Here is a 14,401-nt window from a genome sequence, read left to right on the forward strand (position 1 = left end):
CTGGGGCCACGCCACAGACCCTGAATATGGACAGCCCGCATGTCTTGCCTGGTCCACTTGTTGTATGGATGGGAACTCACGCACACGCACACGTGCATGCACACGCACGTGCACACACACATACACACCGTTTATTAAGCTCTTGGGCTGGGCACTGTGCTTAAGCACAGTTATCTTTATTCTCAGCCAACCCCATGGGGAATAGGTGCTGTTATTATCCCTGCTTACACATGAGAAAGTGCAAGTTCAGAAAAGTTAAAACAACTTGATCAGAGTCACACAGCTGGTAAGTAGGCAGCGGGATTTGACCCCGGTGAGTCAGGCTTCGGGGTCACGCTCTTGTCCGCCGTGCCTTGCTGCCTTCCGTTCTTGCGCCCTGGACCGCTGGTGTTACGCCAGTGCCCCTGCACTGGGCAGAGCCTCGGCAGGTCCCCCAGGGGCTGCCTTGGCACGGCTCCGATGTGTTCGGCCTGTGGGGAGAACAACAGGGAGCGAATGGGTGACCCGCACCCTTCTGAACCTTTGCTGGCCCACCTGTCTGCAGCGCTGTGCCCCAGCCAGCTGCCCGGCCCCTGAGAGGAAGGTGAGTACAAAGGAGGCAGCCTGTACTTAGGGGCGCCAGCCAAGGCCACGCTGGTCCCGCCACTGAAAGGCCTAATTAGGCTAGTCATTAAGTTCAATTAGGCATTGGAAATGATTGTTCCTTCTAACCCTGCGGTGCCCTCCAAGAACTGGATCCATTCCCAGGCAGCCAGCTAGGAGCCAGTTCTGGCCACAGGTGCCCTGGCAGCCCCGCCTCTGGCCCCAGGCCCGGGTCTCCTCTGCGGGGCTGAGGGCAGAGTCACGCGGGAGGCCCTCGGCCCAGAGCGAGGTGCTCCGGGTACACGTTAAACACGGTTAGGCGTCTGCCTTGGAGGTCGTCTCCTGAGCTCACTCCTGGTCACTTGCCTTTCTTGGGGCCACCCTTTTCCTGTGCACGTGTTAGGAGTCGGGACACCTGCCTGTGTTCTGGGCCCCTGCTGCCACTCACTCGCCACGTGACCTTGGGGCAAGTCCTGTGGGCTTTTTGGGCCAAGGCTCCCTGGGGGGTTTGGACTAGGTAGTCTCAGAGTCCCCTTCTCAGCCCTAGGACGTTAGGATTCGGGGAAGCCCCAAGTAGGCGGGCCTTGGTGTATTCAGGGTTTCTCTGCGCTGTGCACCCAGCTGGGAGGGGGAGCAGGAGAGGCCCCGCGTGACCTTGTGCCGCCAGCTCTGCATCCTTGGGCTTCCCATTCTGTATTCACACCGAGGGGTCTCAAAGGCCCCCGCAACCTGGGGAGTATGTCTGAACTTCTGAAAAAGCTTCGTGGACGGCTGATGGAAACAAGCCAGTTGTCGCCACAAGGCAGCTGACAAATGCTGAGGCAGGGACAGGCCTCCAGGCACCGGGGCTGAGCGCCTGGAGGCACTGGCGCCCGGCGTGTCTGGGAGCAGCAGGGTGGGTGCCTGAGGCTCCGCCCCACTGGGGGAAGTGCAGGAGATGGGCAGGAGAGGCCCCCATGCAAGGCCCCGGACTCTGGGCAGGTACTTTTTTATTGGGGAACAGGGAGCCACCGGAGTGTTGACCAGTGTTTGACCGACGGTGCCAGGGACACATCATCACATTTCATCTAAACGCCTCTTTAATGCCCCATAATTGTGACCTGGGGTCTCTGCAGATGTGAAAAGACATCCCTTTCTCTGAGTGTGATGCCCTCCTTTTAAGGGCTGTCTCATCTTCACTCTTCAGAGTGGAGTGTGCTCTCTGAGACCCGACAGGGCTGTGGGGAACACTGCTCGTCTTTTCCCCTGAGCTCGACCCCTTCTTTCCCTCTGACTTGGGTGACGTCACTCACTTGTACCCTGAGAAGTGCATCACTTCAGGGCATTGCTTTCTCCGATGAGACCGTGTGTGGAGGGTGACGAAGTAGGATTGTGTGACAGTGGCTTTCTTTATAGAATATGCGTTCCTTCTCCGCTAAAATGACTTCCCATTGGCCGTGAGATACACTGTATTAGTTGAGGTTGCATTCATCTGCCAGCAACAGAGCCCCATCGACAGAGGCTCAAGCAGAAAGAGGTTCGTCCCAGAAAACAGGCCCAGGGTTCTGCGGTCCAGGGCTGGTGTGGCAGTTCCGTGGTGACAGGAAGGGTGGGACTTCTCCATCTTGCTGCCCACCGTCCTTATCATGGGGTCTTTGTATCAAGTGCATGCCTCATGGTTGTATGGTGGCTGCTGAACCTCCAGGCCTCACCTCTGTCTTCCGGACAGGAAGAAGGGAGAATGAGATGGAGACCCTTGGGGTGGAGTGGGATGTGCCACCCCGTTTCCACTGGGCAGGGGCGTGGTGCACGCCTGGCTCTCAGTGCGAAAGAGGCTAGGGGGCTGAGTGTCCTTCATTGGGCTCAGCGCCACCCCCACAAACTTGGGTTTGCATGAAGACGGAGGGGAGGTGACCGGTGGGAGGTGCCAGGTTGCTTGCTCTCTGTGGTCTGCCCCGTGGAGCTGAGATACGGAAACCGCCACGTGAGCCCGTCCTGCTCCAAGGACCATCTCGGGGTGTGGAGAGTCATTGCTGAGGAGCATGTGAATGATCTCGCTAATTCCAGAAGCTTCCCAGAAGTGAGAAGTCCATTCAAAAGCCAGGAAAAGTCGCTTTTTAGACAGGCTTGAGCAGAAGTGGTTGAAATGGAGGAAGGGAACCACGGGACAGGAAGAGTAAACTTGGAGACGGAAACTACCGGGCAGTGTTCCCTGGGAAACTGGGAGGCAGACCCCAGAGGCCGACGTAGCGTGTGACAGAAATCTCAGCCAGCCATGGCAGGGGCTTCTCAAAGTGGGAGGGCGTTTCCCGTGTGCACACGCTGTGTAGTGGGGAGGTGGCAGGCCACGTGGTAAAGGCCTGTCCAGGCGGGCTGCCCGGCGTGTCAGCTGAGGGCCCAGCACGGTCAGCAAGGGGCGGCAGGAATGTGGTGATGCAGGGGAACCACGGATGGGTCTTGAAGCAAAAAGTACGAAGTGACTGGGCTGGGTGCACCCAGCCAGCACCCACCTCGGGGCCGGGGCTCAGTGACCAGGCAGAGGGAAGAAAAGCGTCCCAGGCGAGGATTAGCAACATAGGCAGTAGAGACTGGCGTGATAATAATAATGGTAATGGTAACAGAAGCAGCAGCTAATTACTGAGCACTTCCTGTGTGCCAGGTACTCTCCTAATTGCTTTGCATTAATTATTTGATTCTTACAACATCCCCGTAAACTGCAACGTGGTGTTACCACCAGTTTTGCAGAATTTCAGTTCCTCTCACAGGCCCACACGGCCGGTGAACAGTGAAACTGACGTGAAGCCTCTGACTTCAGAGCTCCTGCTCAGAGCGTGGTTCCAGCAGGGGGTCCCAGGTCAGAGCACAGCGCCCCCGCCCGGTCTGGTTGGAGCCCGAGTGAGGGAGCGCGGTGGGGGCTCTGAGTCCTCCCGGGCCTGAAGAACACAGGTGATTCCAAGGTACCTGTCGGAGGGCTCAGCACATGCTGACGGACACCCTCTGTCCAGCGGCTTGAGGAAGATGCGGAAAGGAGTTGTCGTAAGCAGGCAGAACACAAGTGTGGATGTTACGAGTGGGGTAGCTGTTCAGGAGAGGAGTGCAGGGGGAAGGTAGCATTTCCTTACGTGACTGGGAAAGTAGTAGCAGGTTTCGACAACAGGGAGGAAGGAGAAGGGAGGACTGAGGAGGACAATGCCTTACATTCTTAGGCAGGAAGGAAGAGACCTTGTTTTAACTCTGTCGTCCCTAAAAATGGCTGAATTTGGGTCCCTTCTTCCCCTCCCCTCCCCTCCCCTTCCTTTCTTTCCTTGTTTGTTTCCCCGGCCGTGTGGACTTGGGGCTCTCCAAACCAGCGCCTGACAATGTACTGATGGGAATTTTAGGATGGGACAAACCAGTTGTGGAGAAGGGGTTGCTCGGGCCGGGTGCTGTTCAGGGTGGACAGTGGCCCTGGACCAGCATGGGGGTGGGGGCCAGGACCTGGAGAGGCAGGGTCCCTGTCATACACAGCTGGGGAAGGACCTGAGAAGGGATGGAGTGTGGCCCCTTTAGTTCCAAGATGGGGAAAATGAGGCCTGGGGGTGGGGTGGGGGTTAAGGGATTCGGTTGCAGACTCTGAGAGTTAGAAGAGCCTTAAATGTCACCTTGCCCCGCTGCCCAAGGTCAGGCAGCTAATTAGTGTAGCAGGATGTGCCTCTCATGCAGCCAGGCCCATCCTCACACCTTGAAAGCTGCACGCACGCATCTCAAGTTCATGAAAGGGCCGAGGACGCTACAATTTGTGCGGCAGTGAGTCTATTAGAATAAAACTGTCTTTACTGCTGTCCTCGGGGACGCTCGCAGAAATGAGATGTTGATCGTATGAAGCAATCTTACCGAACAAAAAAACTCTCAAGGAAGAAAGTCGCCTCCCCTGAGCCAGGTCCCTGCCGAGGCCTCGCTGCTTTGCTGCCGCTGAAAGCCGGGAGGGAATGGCTGGCGACGCCCGCCGTTGGTTAGAATTCTCCCGACACAGACGGTCTCCTTGTTCTCCCTTTGATGGAGTCGGCCTCTCAGAAATAAGATGCATCTGTGAACGTCACGCCTCCTCCGTCCCTTTTCCGTTCAGTCCTTTACTGAGGACTGCCTGGAAGCGGCTCCATCCACCACAGAACCACGCGGCAGCGTGGGCGTCCACGGCCATAAACGTGCCGCGAGGTCGAGTCCCCGCACACAGTGCAGGTTTTCTCCCGGCCCTAGTGCTTCTGCAGTGATTCCACTTTCTGGCCTGCGCTGCCCTCACCACACCTGGCTGCCGGGCGGGCGGCTGCGCCGGTTTCTCCTGGTTCCACAGCGGTCACTGTACAAAGGCCATGTGCTGACGTGCCGGGGCGGCCTTGGTCCTTCTACACCGAGGATCCGCAAGAGTGGCTGCCGAGCCTTCCAGGAGCTGCCTGCCGCACACGGCCCCCCAGGGCCAGGGGCCTCTCACGCCAGCGGCTGGGGAAGGGTCACCTCTAACGGCAGAGGCACCCCCTCCTCTTTGAGCACTTCCTCACTTGGTTGGGTCTCGGCCTACTCATGGGCTTTTGGGGGGACCATCATTTTTGGGGGTGGCGAGGCGGGGCAGAGAAAACAGTGGGTGAGTGACTGGAAGGGAATTTCCCAGGTGTCTCCACGGCAGGGCAGAAACTCCTCCGCAGGAGGAGTGAGAGACCCAGTCCGCTCAGCAATTTAAAATGACCTGCAATAAGCCGGTTCACTGTTCATCCTCGTAGCTGCGCTTCCCAGAGACTGGCACTGAGTCACAAGGTCATTGTCTTTTTGCTTCCAGTCCCTCTCGTCACGTCAGTGGGGGAGTCTCCGTTTGCAGCTAGGATTTCTTTTATGCTTTTTCCTAATCTTGCCAATCTACCTTTTTAACAAAGAAAGAACCCACAGGCTCCAACCTTTGGCAAACAGTAATATCTAGCTCTAATAAAATTCAGTTTGTGTTTTGTAAAAGCTTCATTGTTTTTTACAATTACCAGAAGGTATGGCTGGTGATACTAGCTTTCTGTTGAGGATATTTTTTTTCTTTTAGACACATTTATTAAAGTAAAATGAAGGAATCAAAGAAAATATAAGGCAGGTACACAAAGCACGCTGCCCCAGCACACTTAGTGACGGCGGCATTTGAGAGTGACAGCCGTTGGGGGACGCTGTCTCACGGCACTTCCGCCCCGCCGCCCCTGAGCGGCCCTCGCCACTGAGCGGCCTTCCCCCAGCCCCAGCGGGAGCAGCGGAGGGGCTCCTCACACTTACCCTCCTCGTGCTGCTTCTAGGCCACAGGGCATGCGGCGAGTTGTGCATCATTCATTGCAACCTCTCTTTAAATGGTGGGCTTAAGGAACTTGACAGGAAAAAAGGGAACCCAGTGAAATTTGATTTCTAGCCCCATAATCCCGCCTGATCCCTGGCCAGCACCAGGGTGTGTGCTCACAGAGGTGACGCTGGTGTGTTGTGAGTGACGTCTTGTCCAGGTCTGGCTGCTCTCCGGCCAGCTCTGGTGCAGTTCTCGTGTTCGGCCACTGCCACGTGGGCATCTCAGCCCTGCCAGGGCTTCCTGGACACCCCCCAACCCTTTCACGCTTCCTGCCGTTTCTCAGGTCGCCTCCTCCCGCTGGCAGAGCCTTCCTGCGGCCCTCCTGCCTGCTGCAAGCCCGCTCGCCCTTCGCTTGGCAGTCTTCTAGGAAGCCCCCACCCAGGCCCCCCCAGCTGGCACGGCTGGTTCCTTGTTTTCCATTGGTCCCAGGACGTTTTGCTTGCATCTATCTCACTTGTCCTGTGAAGTCTGGGGCGTGCTGGAGCCAGCAGCAGGTGAGAAAGTGTGGACCTAGGTTTCTGGTTCCAGCTCTGTGTCCAGCTCGCCTTGGGGTGTTAGTTAGTTCCCTTGAACAACGCCTGGTCTCCGTTTGCTCGTCTAGAGCAGGCGTGGGGTGGATGGTGGTGGGAATCCGTCACTGCAGTGTGAGTCTCCTGGAGACATGGCTGTTACTTCTGTAACATCCTTTTCCCCAGCCAGACTGTGAAGTTCTGAGCAAGAGATCGCCAAATCTCAACACCTCCCGTTCGTGCCTAGTAGGTAGTTACCTGATAAGGTTTCTGAATAAAATTCTTAAGATACTTAAGATCTAGAGTTCTAAACTCTTCCACCTTTTAAGTTTCTTGTTAGCAGGCGTGTGTGTGCGTGCACGCACACACACACACACACATTTCATGTCCCTATAACTCTTTTTAGCCACTGAAACTGTTCCTGTAGACTTCACCTCTTCTGCCTGCTGATAAATTACTCCTTTGGAGGGTGGTTCAGAAGGAATAATGTTATTTTGAGTCTGACCAGCAGGGGGCAGACTTCACCCAGGAATTGCCTTGTAGCTCCCCATCCCTTCAACTTCATAGGGCCTGGCAGTCTGCAGACAGGACACAGACCTCGGCCTTCCTCTTTCTACAAAACACCTTGTTGAACTGACACCTTGCAGGCGGTAGCCAAATGAGATCAAATGGGACCTAAAACGCTGGAGGGCCCAAAGTCGGGTGCTGGGGAACTGTTCCTTGTCTTTAAAAGAAGGGAGAAAACACAGCATGTGAAACGCTTGCTGGACACTGAACGCGTGAATGGCAAGAACCAGGGACCGAGGGGGAAGAGAAGGGACTTCAGCTTTCAGGAGAGATGCCAGCCAGGAGAAACCTGCTGGCCAAGGACTACTGGAGTCGTGAGAGCGATCTGGCTGTTGGTCAGCGCCACGGGCACGAGGGCATCTCGGAGCAGCAGGACCGCGGTCAGCGCGTCTGTGGCCTGTTGCCGAGTGGGCCCAGCCACCGGCGACGACGGCAAGGCTCTCCCTGCTCACACGCGGGCTTGCGCGGCACGGGTCCCTTTGTGGGTGCACAGTCTGCAGAGTAGGGCGCCGGGGGGCACCCGCGAGTGACGTGTCACGTGGTCTGGGACAGACGGCCCCCTCTCCCGCGTGCTGTGTGCGGTTTGGGGGCGCTCATGAGGTTTTTACTGGACACCTTTAGATCACGAGGGCAGAAAACCTTGCGAGAAAATGGCGTTTTCACTTCTTTTCTTCTAGAGGACTGGTGGTTTTTCAAATGTAAGGGATTGGCTCCAATTTAGCTGTTCGTCCCCTTGCCAAGAATTTGGCCTCTGGCTACAGTTTCTTCTCTTTGTCTCAGGAGCCCTGGGAGCTCCTTACTGGGGCTGGGCTGTAGGTTCTCTCTTACGGGCAACAAGTTGTACTAGTAACCACTGGTCTGAACCCTTGGCAGCCCTTCCGGGGTCAGAGGCCGAGGTCCGTGGGTGACGGGCTGGAAGAAGGTCTTCCACGGGGACAGTCCGGGCTCCAGATGCCGGGCACTTTGGTCTGTTTAAAGCCTATCCTGTCTGGCAGCAGAGAGGCGAGTCCCGGGTCCAGTATGTGACATGGATATTAAGAGACTTCAAGGACACTTCCCCCCATTTATCCCAGTTATGTCCCCTGCTAAAATAGGTTAACGGTGTCTAATTAACCACCGAACATTGTCATGCTGCATAAAGATAGCATCCTGGCTGTTCTCTGAGCCGTGGTACTTTATCTCCATTTAGATCTCGGCAGTATTCCATTAAACTCGAGAGAAACATTTTAACTGAGATGATGTCTACATTAGGGCTGCCTTTCACCCTTCAGTGTGTAACCTGTGTGAGCAGCCGCGGGGGCCCGCGCTCCGCGGGGCTGGGGGGATGGCACAGGTAGCCTCTGCAGCTGGGGTTTCTTGCAGCACATCGTGCCTCTCCCCAGAGCCCCAGCACGAAACAGAGCACCGGGATTTGGCCGTGGCCCGGTGTGGCCACAGTCCCAGAGGTGCCGGGGCAATCCAGCTTGTCCTCGGCCGACCGGGTCATGCCGTGCAAGGCCAGTCTGGCCTCTCAATGCCAAGAGAAAGGAATTGCATTTGAACAGAAGACCTTAGAAAAGGACAGTGTGTGGAGGGAAACGTGACTTAGCTTCATGGAATCTCCTTTTTGTCCCCCACGAAACAAGCTGTCATGTTGCCAATAAAATATACGTAATAGATCATATAGAACAATCACACCAGTATTAATTACCAAGTTGTCAAGCCTGACAAAGCTACAGTACTACTGGAAGTTGAAAGTGTATCCTGGTCACGGGAAATACCAGTCGGATTCGGAGCAGAGTCTGTAAAATGAGTGTTTCCCGTGGTGTGGGATTGCCTGCGTGTTCCTGTACCGTGTAGGGTTAGGAGCTGGCCTGTGGTCTCAGACAGCCCAGAGCTTGTCTTCCGACCCTTCTGCTCTCTCCCTGGGCGGCCTTACACCAGCTCCTGTGCCTCTCTGAGCCCCAGTCCCCGCATCTGTAAAGTGGAGTAAATGAAACGAGATAGTGTGACAGTTAAACAATATGCAACACTACCTGTAATATAGGCTACATAGCAGTAGTATAGACATGAGAGAACTCGAGGACAGTGCCTGGCACCCAGAAGCTCAGCAAACTTTAACTGCTGTCGGCAGTCATCGCCTTCCAGGGCCAGGCCCGTTGGGGCAGGGCCTGGAGAAGGGCCGTCCCCTGAGAGTCGAGGGTGACGAGTGAAGCCAGGGAGGAGAAACCGCGTGTGGGTCACGGAGCAGTGGGGTGGAAACCAGAAGGGGGTTAGTTGCATGTCGGACTGAAGGACTGGGCTTCCGGTGAAGGTAGAGATGGTGGGACCACGCCCTTAACCTTGAAGTGTTGCGGGCGAGAATGTTTACAGAACCAGCAGCTTCCCGTGAGGCTGAGTGCTTTTCATGGTTGGAAAAGGGCCATCAGGACAGCTCTGGTCACCAACCAGGCCTGGCACGTCATTGCTGGAAAGTGGGGTGCCCTTCCTCCTGTCCCCCTGTCCCCCTGTCTCCACAGGGTGGGAGTGAAAGAGAGCATTTACTCATTGTCCGGAGTGAAAGCTTCATTCTGCAAAATGGCCAAAGCAATCAGCAAGTGATGGAGTAGCTCTTAAAAAGAAACCTGGCATTTAATTAACTTTTCAAAGTGCTGGTTCAGCAACCTCTGTGTTTTACATTTTGAATATTGAACAATCAGATCTGAATTGCTCTGGACCCGCCAGGGTGGGGAGCACCTGCCTAGCTTTTATGAACACCGTGGAGTCTTGCCTGAATTTCGGGAGAGCCAGCTCAGGACCCCTCAGGATGGGGCTTCTGCTGGTGAAGCCTCGTCCTCGCTCCCCTCAGCCCGGAGGTGAGGTCAGAGTTGAGGAACACTTTTGTTAGGAGGAAGCCGGCAACTTGGAAGGACAGGCAGAGGGTTTCCATTTTGCAGCTTAGCAACTGGAGAGTGCAGCCTGCCATTTGAAATCAGCTTCAGGGCAGTGGTTCTCATACATGCGACTGGGTCCCATCTCTAGAAGGTGTGCCCCCAGGGGCCTGGGGTGAGGCCAGGCACGTGGACCCTGACCATGCTGTACCGCCGGTGAGAACTCCCGGGTTTAAGGGCTCTCTCCAGCCTTCAGTTCACTGTCTGCACCGTCTCTTGCCTTCCCAAGTGTGAGGGGACAGGAACGGATGTCTGCACAGTGAACCCAAACAGCGGTGTGGGTGCCCAGGCTCGGGGCAGTGTGTTTGCGATCCAGGGCGGAGGTCGGGAGTGGGGGTTCTCGACTCAGCCTGGTCACAGACCCCGTGTGACTCTGGTGGAGCACGCAGCACGGGGCCCCGTGTCTCTCATGGTGCCGCTGAAACCCGCTTCCCTCCAGTGCTCCCCCGGGCTAGGGTTCAGGGTTCGGGCTAGGGTTCAGGGTTGTCTTGGAGGAGTAGCGAGAAGTGCTCTCTCTGCATCAGATGGTCTCACAGTGCTGTCAGAATGTTCCAGAACCCTCTCATTGCCGCTTTTGGGGAAGGAGGCATGTCACCTGCCCCGGGGCTGGGCTAGGTCACACGGTTTCCTCAGAGGAATGCCTGGAAGGAAGGGATGACCCAGGACCCACAGTCCTGTGCTCAGGCTCCACCCCACATTGTGGGGGGGCGGGACTTCAGCCCCAGATCCACCGGTTACTGACCCTGGTGGGCTGCGGTAGACCGGCTGCGATTTCACTTTTTTAACCTGTCACCAACCATTTAAAAATGCACTCTACACCATCTCTGGGTGTCTGTGTGTGTGAAACTGAAAAAAAAAAAAAAAAGAGTTTATGTAATACTTACCGTTACTACACGCGGCTCATTTTCTTTTATACTCTGTGCTGTTTAAAAAAAAAGGCTGGTGGTGATTTACTAAGTTGATTTCGTGAGTCGCTAGTGGCCGTGACCTGTAATTCGAAATCATTGTGCAGGATTCTGTGTCCTAGCCCTGGGCTCCGTGTCACTGTGTGACCTCAGGTGCTTTTGGGGGCCAGGTAGCTAAAGTGAACCTGTGAAGTGTGGATTTACTTCAGAATAGCACTTACATTCTATTCTGAGATGCATGCGTAAATTACGTTCATGATCCTCCTCCTGTAAAGAAACACACTGTGCAGATTCCCCTGACGTGTGCTCCCCACCTAGTCTGCCTTCCGCTCCCTCCTGTTCGGTGGCTGCGTAGCTGCAGGAGACACTCCACTCGCCTCTTCACGTCCACAAGAAAAGCGGCGGTGCAGGCTGAATGGTGGAGACCCAGTGCCGGACCCCGTGTCAGCAAGGGCTGGGCTGGGGGCTCAAGGCTCTTCCGGGGGGGGCGGCCACAGCCAGGCTTCCTGAGTTTCCCACATGGGAATGTGAGCCCAGGGCTGCCAGGCTTTGTACTCGAAGAATTTAGAAATTTGGATATTTGTACAAAATCTCCCAACTTGGACAACGAATTCATGTTAAAACAAAACAGAATCAAAATAAACAGCAGTGTGGTCCAGACCAAGCTCACCTGTGAGCCAGCTGAGGCCCGGAAGTGGCCAACCTCACCAAGTGCTGGGTGTTCTGTGCCATTTTCCCATCTCCGCAGCCGGGCAGAAGGCTCGCAGGCCCCTGTAGCAGTTCTGGCCGAGAGAGAGAAAGAGAGAGGGGAGAGAGAGAGAGAGAGAGAGCTCGCATGCCACCTGAGGGCACCCCGACAGGCCCGCCGTCCTTGAGGGCCCCGTTTGCATCTTGCTCCATCCCGTGGGGTGAAATGAGACGCCGGAGGACCCGTGGCTCCCCCTAGAGTGAGAGAGAGCAGGATGTGGGCTCAGCAGCAATTAAGGCAGATAGGAAACCCATCCCCTCTTTGGATGCTGAGTGGATAAATGGCAATTAGTCAGCCTTCCCCCGAAGGTTAGCGTTGTCGTCATTGTCTCCTTCAGACAAAATCACCACTACTTAGGAAGCAGCGGCTCGCTGCGTAGGAAGGACCGGCTCAGTCCTAACTCCTGCGGGCAATCAGAGGTGCGTGTGTGTCCTGTGCACAAACAAGGGCGCGGGCGCGGGCCCAGGCTCCCCGGCCTCTTCGATCCCCTTGTTCTCTCCTCCCGGTTTTTGTTGGAGCCCTTCTCCCAGTGGTGACCTGTCAGTTACTGTGGGCAACTCACCTGGGGACGGTGGGTCACAGAGTTCAACCCCAGCGTGACCGTGAGAGGCAGTGAGTCAGGAGCAGAGCCCTCCCTCCTCCCGCCCAGTGGCCGCTGCCTGGGCTCTGCCTTAGGCGTCCTGTGACTGAGAACGGCACCGGAGGCCTCCGTCAGCCAGTGCTGCCCTGCCCTGCCTTTGCAGTTGCCTCGGGGCCCATACTGCCCTTCCAGTGCCACTCGCCCTCCGACCCCTAGTTCCTCAGTCTCTCGGCCCTTTGAGAGCCCCAAACCGCAGCCCGGGAGATCTGCTCAGAACCGCTGCATCCTGTCCTTCCACCTTGCCCTGCCCATCCTCCTCTCCCCCTCTGACTTCAGCCAAAATCCCCTCCCTCTTTCCCTCCCTCCCTTCCTTCCTTCCTAGTATAGCTGAGATGGTCTAAATTTCATGGAAAGTGGCCTGTTTAAACGTGGGCTTAATTTATGCTTACACACTTCAGGGGTATTACCTGCAATTTGCAGGACTTGCCATTGGCTCCAGCGTAGCTCCTGGCGGTGGGGCTCCATGGGCCAGCACCGTCGAGGGCCACCCTGCCTCCCGGCCGCTAGGATGTTGCCGCCGCCCGTGGCCCCCGCCCATCGTGACTATTGATTTCTAACTTAAAAGAAGCCATAAAAAATAAAAACCCCATTACCGTGCAAACGTTCAGACCTGTAGAAAAGTCATCACCCCGTACCCATCGCCTGTACCAGTCGTCAGCGTTTCCCGGTCTCAGTCGGAAGACCTGAGACCGGCGTCCCGTGGTGTGTCAGTGGCATCCTGCTTGGACCAGGATGACCAGGACTTTGTTTAAGACGCATATTCCTGGGCCGCACATCCCCCGGCCGAGCTGATGCAGACACCTCCACTGCCGGCCCCAGCGCTCCACCCGTCTGTTAAGCTTCCCAGATGGCTCTTGGGCACGTTCAAGTTTGAGAACCAGTGCCTCAGGCAGGTGTCCGCGCGTAAACAGGCCTCCAGTTCCCGTGGAGCATCTTAAGGGCACGACTTGCCCACATCCCTCGCAGGGGCTTCTGGTCCTTCGTGGGGGGAATGTGGAAACGCAGGCCCCGAACCTGCATCCTGGACTACGCGCAGCTGGCCCCACCCCTTTGCTTGTGGGGAGCTGCGCACGGTCACACTGCAGCTCCCACCGGAGCCCAAGGCCTCAGCCCTAAAGACGTGCTCCATACATCGGTCAGCAAGTGGTTGGGAGAAAGGAGGGCACTCACTGCATCAGCTGTGTTCATTGGACTTTGAGCTCACTCGGCCTGCACTTACGCACAATTGTTTGACGTGGAGTCGTGCTGAAACGGGGTTGTGGGAGGCCTGACTGCAGTGTCTGCAGATCTCGCACCGACTGTGGGCCTGGCCTGTGCGGAGGAACCAGCCTCAGGAAGCACTCGGCATAGGCTGACCCGCCCCCACTTTTGAAACCCACTCTCCAACCACCCGCGCCAGCGCCTGAGACGGGTGGGCTCTCATAAACCTTCTCTTTCTTTTCGCAGGTCAGGAAGGAGGGCTTCCGAAGAAGTGGAAGAGTACGTTTCCAGTGTTGTCCTGGCATCTGGGTGATTGGTCAACAGTGCAGCCTTTGTCCGACAGCACTCGGAAAACGGCCAGTGGGAGTCTGGCTGGGGCTGGGGCTGGTGTCACACTCACGGAGTCGAGGGCCTGACTAACGCTGCCGCTTCAGCAGAAGGGCTGGGCTCCGGCCTTGACAGCCGTGGCGTGTGTCCTGCCCCATAGCTTTCAGATCTGCGTGTCTGGGTGTCAGAGTGCTGACCCGTGGGTTCTGCTTTGTTGGTATAAACAGACAGAAGCGGTGCCTGCTTTCTAAACCTAGCCTTCTCCTAAGACTTGTAGTAAAAATGAGAAGAGAAAGGACATTTCTAGGCAAAGATGGAGTACATGGCCAGGGCCATCGAATTTCACACCTCCAGACACAGGAGCAGCCTCCATAGTTCAGTTTGTGAGATACACCCCCCCCCCCCCCCCCCCCCCCGTGGAATGGTCCAGTCCGCAGCATGGGCAGCCATGCCTGGCAGACCCCGCTGCCCAGTTAGGTGTGAGCACGTTGATGGGTGGGGGGGGTGGATTCAGAGGCATTTTCCTCTGGGAGAAAGAATGGATGCAGTAGAAATGTGGGCCGTTTCTGTGTTTGAAACTTGTGTTCTGCTTTCCTCCTTTTTTCGGGGGCAGTCACCGCCTCAGACAGAAGAGCCTGGATGAATCGGATGACGGAGGAGGTAAGGTGTTCTGGGAGGAAGACAAAAGGGCTTC

General features: G+C 56.2%; 1 protein-coding gene across 1 annotated transcript in view; it reads left to right on the forward strand.

The window, feature by feature from the left end:
• IFT43 (intraflagellar transport 43) overlaps window positions 1-14,401 on the forward strand; it is a 74,854-nt gene that overhangs the window by 40,171 nt on the left and 20,282 nt on the right. Inside the window, exons 4-5 of the mRNA XM_028507569.2 lie at window positions 13,627-13,659; window positions 14,321-14,367. Of these exons, the coding sequence (XP_028363370.1) occupies window positions 13,627-13,659; window positions 14,321-14,367 (80 nt within the window). The remainder of the gene's footprint in view (window positions 1-13,626; window positions 13,660-14,320; window positions 14,368-14,401) is intronic.

The sequence above is a fragment of the Phyllostomus discolor genome, chromosome 1 (genome assembly GCF_004126475.2).
Source record: "Phyllostomus discolor isolate MPI-MPIP mPhyDis1 chromosome 1, mPhyDis1.pri.v3, whole genome shotgun sequence".
Classification (NCBI taxonomy): Eukaryota; Metazoa; Chordata; class Mammalia; order Chiroptera; family Phyllostomidae; genus Phyllostomus; species Phyllostomus discolor.